A 9,541-nucleotide genomic window follows, 5' to 3' on the forward strand; every position below is an offset into this window, starting at 1 on the left:
CGATTAGACAAAGGTGCATCCAGCTCAGTATCATGTAAAATCTGCACTCAGCACGAATATGGCATATGATGATTAGGTGAGAAGGTTGCAAACTTCTTGAGATAAGATGAATGTACAGACACTGGAGAGGATTATGCACCCAGCAACCCACAGGTGTTGGTCTGCATATTAGCTAACATTGCCCTGTAGCTATCCCACTAATCTCAGAAAGCTCAATTCCAATAACATAACTGATTTAACATGAGAAGTTTTGTTTTGCGATAAACCTGCAGCACAGTTAACAACCAATAACTGGAGCTGTTCAATGTGACTGATTTAACATGAGAAGTTTTGTTTTGAGATAAACCAGAAGCACAGTTAACAAGTAATAACCGGAGCTGTTGGAGATCTAACAACATTCGTGTAGCTTAAGAGAGCATGTACTTTAATCAAGCAAAAGACAAAGACAGGTGCTGAAACAAATAACCCAGATGCTGGTTTGCTATCAAAAATGCCCACCTGTAACAAAGCACTTTGATCCGTACGAACACTTCCAGTGCCAGCACTTGCAATTATAGCAACAATGACAACTGCCAGAGGTAGGCCCACACGATTAAATCTGAAGGATGCCCAGATCACAACTGGAAACACCAGATAAGAGAGTCTCTGTGTGTTCTGAGATTTGCTAATTCTTTGGAAGAATATGAATAGAGACAGCACAATGAGGACAACAAAAAGCACCACACATTCAGTGACCCGTAAAAGGCAAGTTTGGATTGAAAACTCCGGAGTTTCTTTTTCACATGTTGCCCCTGATGAAGTGCCAGCACCTTGATCACCATGCATTCCTGAACTGCTGGGCTTGCTTGTATAGCTGTCTAACCTGGTTTGAACATCATTTACATTTTCATGTACATGAGGCCTGTGATGTTTTCGAAGTGACAGATGACCCTTACACCACAAACTCATCCTCCCTTGACTCGAAATACCCAATGGAGTGTCTTGCTTCCACTCGGCATCTTGACGGAATTGACAGTTCTCAGGTAAGGCATTCTCAATATCAACACAAGCCATGGACTTGGATGAAGCAACATTTTCACAATCATGCAATCTATACAAACGTGTTGTGTTCCTAGAGGAAGAAGAGCCAGTAGAAGCTCTATCCATCCGAAGTGACTCTTCCAGAATCCCTAAGTTGTTGTCTTGCACAACTCCCACATTATCTTCCAGTGTTTCTCGAACTTGTTCGCATGGGTCAATCTGTGGTGACTGCTTGCTTTGACCCCAGCATAAAGATTTAGTATCAGGATGAAAGTAATTCCACAGATGAAGGATGCAAGGCATATAGCAGAGAATTGCTGACAAATCACCAAGCACCCAGGTTGGCCAAACAGACAGAAAGCGATCCCAATCTGCCAGCTGAAATGCAGATAATGCAATAGCATTTCCTGTTCCCGCAATAAATGTGGAAAAGGGTGCCACAATAAACAGCCATAAGGCATCATGCAGGGTATCAACTGAGAGTGTGCCTTCTCTGGCTTCCTGCAGGCATGCATATCTCACAAGTATTCACATTACCATTACATGAGAGAGAAAAGAAATAAAGCTATGCCATAAGCAATGAATACCTGCCACCGAAAGCGCCCATTTTTAAATTGCAAAGGATGCTTTAGCAGCCATCCACAGGATAGAGATTCAAGCAACGAGAACCCGCCAAATGCAAGTGATGCAGGCAGGCGATGTTCAGGCGCATATTTGTGGAAATACCAAAGATTTATCCCGATGGTTCCAAGAAGTATGCCTGCGAATATTCTGCATCCAAAGATAAGAACAGCTGCAACCATGATCCCTGAGGGAGCCCATATGGGGGATTCCACGGATCTCACCATCAGTTGAGTGTTTGACAACCTTCCAGTTCCCACACATATGCAGGCAATTACGATGTTGGTGACAAACCACCTTGCTGAACCCCACCGCAAGTCCTTCATTTTATGATGAGACCATGAGACACAGGGGTATGTTGATGATGGTGTTGGCCAACATTAGACACGGGTCTTAAGGAAATAATATTTTCAGACTGCCCACCCATACCACCGGTAACGTGCTTGAATGACTTACAGCATTCCACGCATGTGACCAAAATACATCCATGAAGGCAGATAAATGATTTTGAGCTTTCAGAAAAGACGAGTTCTTGACACTCAAAAACCCTTGTTGCTCAGCAGAACCTTCTGCTGTATACGTTGGTGCATGCATAAAACTTCTTCTAAGCAGGCAAACCAAAGTGTTTATCATGCTTCACCGGCCCTCGACACTGTGCCAGTACAATTGTCGAGCATGAGAGGGGGCGCTCTCTTTCTTCAGAAGCAACTTGGGTGTGCGGAACAAGTCTTAGTTCCAAGCTAGCATTTTGAAACCCATTCGGAACTTTTTTTCTTTTGGCACGTTGTGGAGGTGTTTGTCACGCGCATGTATCCTGCGCATATGGGAGAGAAGCACTTGAGCTCGTTTTAATACAACTTGAAGCCTAGCCAGTAGCGTCTATCTTCAGCTGCTCTGTTTCCTGTAGAGACCAGTGACTACCCTTGCCCTTCTACCTTTTGTGATCAATCGGTTGAAGAAAAAAGTTCGAGCCCACTTCTACTCACAACACAGTAAATATGCTAGCAAGGACAAGTTCTCCAGGAACTGATGTCGGAATTCAGGAATTTTCGTGCAAAACCCAGGCATGCAGAAACAGGCCCCCAACAAAAAGAGTAGCCATTCTAGCTTGTTAATTTTGGTCCAGGTGGAGGTGGCGAGTTTAGCACATGCGAGATTTCTGCTTCGATTAGCTTGCAAAATGCGTGTTTAGAGAAATTTCCAGCAGCAGTGCCACCCTTTTCTTTCCTCTTGAAGGGGAGTTTAAACAGAGTTGGTGGGAGTTAGTGTTAGTGGGTGTGTTGCTTGCTTCGACAAGCAATGGCAGGCACACAGAGGGAGAATTCCGAGGAGGAGGGTACCAATGCTGATGTCAAGGTATTCCTGAGAGAAGGGAAAAAAGAGGCCCAAGTGGCAGGTAGAAGGGAGGGAAGAAGAGAACCAAAAACCAGAGAACAATTGAACAGAGAGGAGGAGAGACAGAGATTGCAGTATGAGAACGTAAGGAAGAATATGCACTCAAACTAGTCTAGAGAGAGAAAGCGGGTTTCCGGGGAGGGAGAAGCATCATGCAGAACTTAGCTCAGACTGGGAGAGACAGAAGAGAGAGAGAGAGAGAGAGAGAGACTACATGTAGAAGCATGCTCAGACTCCGAGGAGAGAGAGAGAGAGAGGGAAGGGCAAAATTTGGGAGACGGCCCGGGGAGAACTCGGGACTCGGGAGAACCCACTCCCACCCAATCACACAGCACACAGACAGAGAAAGACAGAAATTGGTTTAAAATAATAAGGGGGCATTCAATACCAGGCCGGGCTCAAGCACCAAGAGAGGGGTGGCCACTGGCCACTGGCGACTGGCGAGAGAGGAGAGGAGAGGAGACTCGAGAGACCGCCTCAAACCAGCAACACCTAACATTTTGCAAGCCTGATGTGATGTGTGTTTTTCAATTTCACTTCCTGAGTTCGCTTTGCTTTATTCACAGGCTACTTGGCATGGCATGTGTGGCCTGATCAAAAATCAAGTGCCCGCATGTGCATGCCTTTTTCCCTCAACTCAAACGACAAATATTATTATAACTGAATAAATAAGAGAAGAAAAACACGCTTTTGTAAAATGCTAAGAAGAAGAAACACACTTGCCCTCCACGGTCCACCACCATCCATCACCCTCGTCACCATCTCCACTTTTTTGATATCCTTGTGTCAGAAAAGGAGAGAGGAGGCTGGGCGCCCTCTCCTCCTATTTCCTTGCTCTACTTGTTTTTTATCATGTGCTCCAAGCCGATGCCCCCATGGGCCATTGCTCATCACTTCCTGGAGTATTTTGCAAAAAGGAAACCTCGGAAGAGTGTAATGTAATTTTTTAGCGTTCCTTTTGTTTTTTCCGAAGAAATTGTTTGCTCTTTTGTTAAGATTGATTATGATAATGAAAATGAAAATCTAGACAGTGAAGCCTCCCGACGGCTCCTTCCCTTTCTTCTGGCACAAGTGAAGTGTGCATGCAAAAGCATGTTTGAACTCCCGGCTCTCCTCAGTGCTCACACTCCAGAGAGCTCCTCCCTTTTGTGGGTGTGCACCTTACACGTTTTTTTTTTAATAACAAAATGGTCATAAATTTTTAGATCCACTAGATTCGCAAGCAGTTGTAGACCCTTTTCAAATTTCTGTTCTGAACGATCATGAAAACTATGAATGGCATTTTTATCAAAGTTTATGTCCAAATCCTCAGACCGCCCCGGGGGGGGGGGGGGGGGGGCCGCCAGGGTTTGTTTTACTGCCGATTAAGGTGGTTTTCTAACTCGCAGCAGCCCATTTTAGTAATATAATAATTATTTATTACGATACGATACGAACATGAACGTCACAAACATTAAAGTTTAAACCCTGCAAGCGATGTTTTTGTATGTATGGCCTGCAGGCTGCATGATCGTGAAATCCTATCAAGCGGGCCTAATTTCTTCTATTTCCAATGCCACCACCAACCAACCATATTGCAATAGTCACTAGTGCAGACAGAATTTCAAAAAGTTCCACCCCCCCCCCCCCCAGGCCCCCTCTCCCTTTCTCTCTCTCTCTCTCTCTCGTTTGCATCGACTCCATCATGCCTTGTGAGTCAAGAAGACCTGTCTCGAGATAAAGCCATCTAATGTAGTCCATTCTTCTATTATTATGTATCCATCTGGCCACCTGGTAAGATCGACTGTAGTCTGTAAAATAGCTTTTGAATAAGATAGTCAATAAGAATAGCAATCCGATCAAAAAGCTGCCAGCCACAACGAAGTTTATTTACTATTTGTATCCTGAGAGTCATCATGAACAAGAGATTGACATAGATTTAGAAAACGATGAGACGTTTATGCGAAAGGAGGGGGAAAGAGAATCTGGATTTGCCAGAATTGTTTTGTAATTTGGTTACTACGCACGCACGCACGCACACACACCCACCCACAAATCTCAAACCTGTCGTCTTTTCTGAGGGTTACTTTTGCCCAACTCAACCTCGTCGTTTGCAAAAAGAAGCACGCACCTGCTTACAGATTTCAGAAATTAGAATTTAATAAGAAATTTGTGATGCAGCCATGTCTGTCACTGAGGCTTGTGGCAGGGCATGACTGATGGTTTACATGCAAATCCCTTACGTTATTTGACGTTATTCTGTTGGTAAGAGTGTCGCCTATATTGTTATCGCTGCAGGATGGTGGCCTTTCTTTTTGGGAAAGCAGTATCCAGTGGTCTTGAAAAGAGTGATTAGCGCCCTTTTTAACAATACTAATGACCTTTTTAGAGCTCATGATGATGATGATTTACTCGATACATGTCGGAAGATGTCACGGAGTTGGATATTCTAATCAAAAGGCCTTACCGATTCACGTAAGTAATGTAAAATTAAGCTGCTGTGATCTGCATTGTCTCGACTTCGAACAGGTAGATTGACACGCCCAAAGTACAGGATTAAGAATCGGCTGATCTCACGCACCACTGCCTAGGCCCTAAACAGAGCTAGCTTACACGCGATTCAGGGTCAGACGGTACTCTATGAATAGTAGAAAGGCTGCGGTTGTGCTTATTAATGTGTGAATTTTGATCCAACACATTTTGTGTGCGAGAGAGAGGGGAGGAGGAGGAGGAGCCCTTTTTCCTTTTATAAAGAAAGAGAGAGATGTGAAGGAGGAGGAGGAGATTTGTGATCACACTAGTAGTGTAGCTCCGTTCTAGTGTGGCTCAGCTAATTAAGTTGAATGCCTGGTCACCACGAGGCCTTAGGTTTAACTCCTACATTCTATAAGGTAACCACTTGGTTTACTAATAAATAAATAATTTAATTTTTTGTGAGAAGTAACTTTTCCCCAAACAAATTTAAAAATAGAGGTTTAATCTTTGAAAACAAATCTGTTTACAATTCGTCATAACAATAGAAATATGCCTAAGAAACGAAACTCTTAATTACATCACCTCATAATAACAATACTTTTTTTTAGTGTTATGTAAGTATATACTACCAAAAATCTAAGTAAAGTGTTGCAATAGTATAAAAATGCAACAATACATAAGTCTAGAGCTAAGTTGTAGTTTTACAAAATGCTCGAATGCCTAGTGGGCAATCTTCAACTTCCCTATGACTGCCAACAATTGAGACCTCAAAGCATCAATCTTATTCATTAGAGCTACATTAACTCTAAAAGCAATATGGCCATATTCCTAAGCACAAAATATTGTGGATAATATAATCACTCTAAGCAAATTCCACAACTTCATAGTGGCATCATCCATATGAGAGTAATCACAAAAAAGAGCAGTCCTCTCATTGCAAAGGAGTCCTTGAGATCGACCTCTCTAAGTCGAGCTTTGGGTTTGCTTGACATGGGGCCACTCCCAAAATAAGTGAGCAGCATACTCCTACTTTTTACATCAAACATAGAAAGGGGAGACTTTGACAAACTTAGCCAACCTCTCTCTAACTAGCAGCTTGTTAAGTGCTAACCTCCATAGCAAAGCATTCATCTTATTTGAACTAGTGGCCTTCTAGGCTCTCATGATTCTCTTCTTCCAAGTTGAGACTTTAGTCAAAGGGAACCTCTTCTTCAAAGAGGCCCAAGTCACCATAGCAACCCGTCAGGAAGGACCTTGAATGTCTCTAGACTTCTTACATCACCACAATTTCTTCCTAGTATTAATGATTAGACACTTAGTTGGGTGCAACATCCTCAAGGCAAGGGATATCGACCAAGGATCCTTCAACTTACAATTTACCCAAAAAATCCATTCTAATGCTTTGTTAGAGAGTCCAAAATGGTGCTTCACCCAACCCATGTCCTTTTAAGAATTATTTACAGATCCTAGATATTGACCCAAGCTCTCAAACCTTTTAGATGAATTGATTTTGACAACTTAGGGCACTCACCCATAGAGGGTAAGGCAAATCATATGCATGCAAGGAGAGCTAGATGTTAAAAAGAAGGGGTGGATCACCATTTCTTGAAATCTCATTGACCATTGAGAGTCCTTCAAAATCAAGTTCCACACCTTAACCAACCTAAGACTAGGGGATTTTACTAGAGAGACCATCACCCAACACATCAAATTACTTAATGCCAAGCTGAATACTGCCAAGTATAGCTATAGACTCCATCCAATTTGTTAAGAGAATGGACTACGATTGATTCACCTAAATCCTTTTGAGAAGGCTGAGAAAGTAGCCTAGTTGAATTACCATGAATATTTTCTAGCCCATACCCTCCATCTTCCATGCTAGTCTTCTCAATCTGCTCCCAAGAAGTCTCACTCAAGGGGAAGATGGACCCCACAAAGATTGTCATAGAGGTCAAGATAGCCTTAACAACATTTTTCTTGTTGGTAAGAGACAAATGCCATCATTTATCTATTCTCATGAGAAGAGGATTAATAATAAGGGAAAATGGCAAGGAAGCGAAGGGACAACCATATCTAATAGACCTTCTAAGGGAAAAAAGAGAAGAAACAAACCCATTGAGGTATTGCTAAAAAGAGCAAATACCGTCCTAATGAAAACACATCCAAAACCAAAAGCTTGAAGCACAAAGATTAGGAACTTCCAATTGACCTATTATTATGCCTTACAAGGTTCATGTTCATTAGAATGACCTCAGTCTATTGAGACAAAGCATGATCAATAGAAAAAATCGACTTGAGGATAGCATATTGTGTTTTACACCCATGTATGAATCCAAACTAGTGCAGGTGCACAAGTTTAAACAATAAGGGCTTAATTTTTTACATGCGAGGGGTTTAGCCAAGATTTTATAAGAGAAGGGAAGCATTGTCAAAGGATAGCAATGAGAAGGTTTGCTCCTTTAATAGATTCTAGGGCCACTTTAATCAACTCTCTATTCCAATTCTCAAGGAAATACTTGAATTTTTTAATCACCCAATTAACCATATCCAATAAATCAAATGAGCTAACCTTCCACGTGCTTTGGATTGACTTCAGTGGAAGCCCATCCAAGCCCAGGGCCTTACCATGCTTCATAGAGTCTCTAAACTTATTTAATCTCATTTTAGAAAACTTTCAACGAGAAGGGCCTCCTCAAAAGGAATGAGATTGGTCACATATTTGAAAAACGTAGAGGTTTTAGTCTCATAGTGAAACATCATAGGAGGTTCACTTCCAATAATATCCACCATGTGGTCCTCAACTTGACCATAGAAAACCGTGTTGCCAAATTGATCTTCTAGAGAGAGAATTAGCTCCTTTTTGTGTTTAGCTTTTAGAGCGCTAAAGAACATAGGCATGGGGCCATCCCCATAACCTCCCATAAACCTATCAATTGACCTTTGGTTGTTTTGACATGGGTCTCCTCCTACTTCTTTGTGAAACATTCAATACCTATACAAGAAGATGTTGCAATACTTGATGTGTGGGGTTGATTTTAATGACGCACAACAATGAATTGTGAACACCTGAGATGATATTGCATGCCTTCCTTTTGGCCACAACCACCACCCTACCATGCCAAAGGCCTCAACAACAACACTTTTGCCAACTAAAATCATGGAAAACCATAGGATCATGATCAGAGCTCCAAGTATCCTAAGGGTCATAAACTTCTTATCTTTAAGGAAGGAGACATTAAACTTGAATGGGGACATCCATTAGTGATTCTATTGAATAAAACCACCTTGAATGATGCCAAGATTCAAGAGGTGATTAGATGATGTCTCAAAGATGAGAAATCTAACCTTTGCTCCTCCACCAATATACCATGTGTCTATATTTGCATAAAATCTATCCAATCTATATGCTCATCAAGTGTTATCAAGATGCCTATTATTCCAAGTCACCGAAAGATCAAGGCCAAATCATGTAGTTCATGAGATAGCTCTATATTATTCTAAGGCTCACACTCCATTGAGATCATGTAACCTCCACCATGTGACCTATCCTTCGACCTAAGAGTCATATTCTAGTCGGCCACTAATAGAGTTGGTGATTCTATCCTTGATAATGGACCATAGGGTAGATCTCTTAGCAAAAGAGTTAGTTAGGCATATATACAGAGTAAATGTAATATCCCCACCCCGCATAGGACCCCCTCCGCCCCCTTTTTAATTAAAGGATATATTTTTATTACCCTCCCCCCAGCCCTGTTGTTGCTGAAAAGTGGCGGGGGAAGGAAGCAAGCGACGTTGACGAGGAAGAAGGAGATGAGTTGATGATGATGAGGGAGGAAGAAGTGGATGACGGTGGGGAAGAAGAAGTGGTAGATGACGACAACAAAGTCAAAGTGGCGGAAGACGACAATGAAGATGACGATCCTAAGGGGGGAGGCCACGTTACCAAACCCCCCCCCCCCCCCCCCCCACACCTGAATAGTAGAAGAGGATTAATAATAAGGGAAAATGGCAAGGAAGCGAAGGGACAACCCTATCTAATAGACCTTCTAAG

General features: G+C 42.3%; 1 protein-coding gene across 3 annotated transcripts in view; it reads right to left on the bottom strand.

Moving 5' to 3' along the window:
• Positions 1 to 5,731, bottom strand: part of LOC148012546 (putative histidine kinase 4) — a 62,679-nt gene extending 56,948 nt beyond the window's left edge. For 2 of the 3 annotated variants that reach the window (XM_087668844.1, XM_087668843.1), the window contains exons 1-3: positions 5,259 to 5,731; positions 1,608 to 5,146; positions 499 to 1,521 (exon numbers count right to left, since the gene is read on the bottom strand). In XM_087668844.1, coding sequence (XP_087524970.1) covers positions 499 to 1,521; positions 1,608 to 1,967 — 1,383 coding nt within the window. In that variant the 5' untranslated portion in view covers positions 1,968 to 5,146; positions 5,259 to 5,731. The remainder of the gene's footprint in view (positions 1 to 498; positions 1,522 to 1,607; positions 5,147 to 5,258) is intronic. The other variant, XM_087668842.1, reaches the window with a different exon arrangement.
• Positions 5,732 to 9,541: the final 3,810 nt, after the last annotated feature.

This window comes from Lygodium microphyllum, chromosome 27 (assembly GCF_053477565.2).
Source record: "Lygodium microphyllum isolate KBCC chromosome 27, Lygodium_microphyllum_v1.1.10, whole genome shotgun sequence".
Classification (NCBI taxonomy): Eukaryota; Viridiplantae; Streptophyta; class Polypodiopsida; order Schizaeales; family Lygodiaceae; genus Lygodium; species Lygodium microphyllum.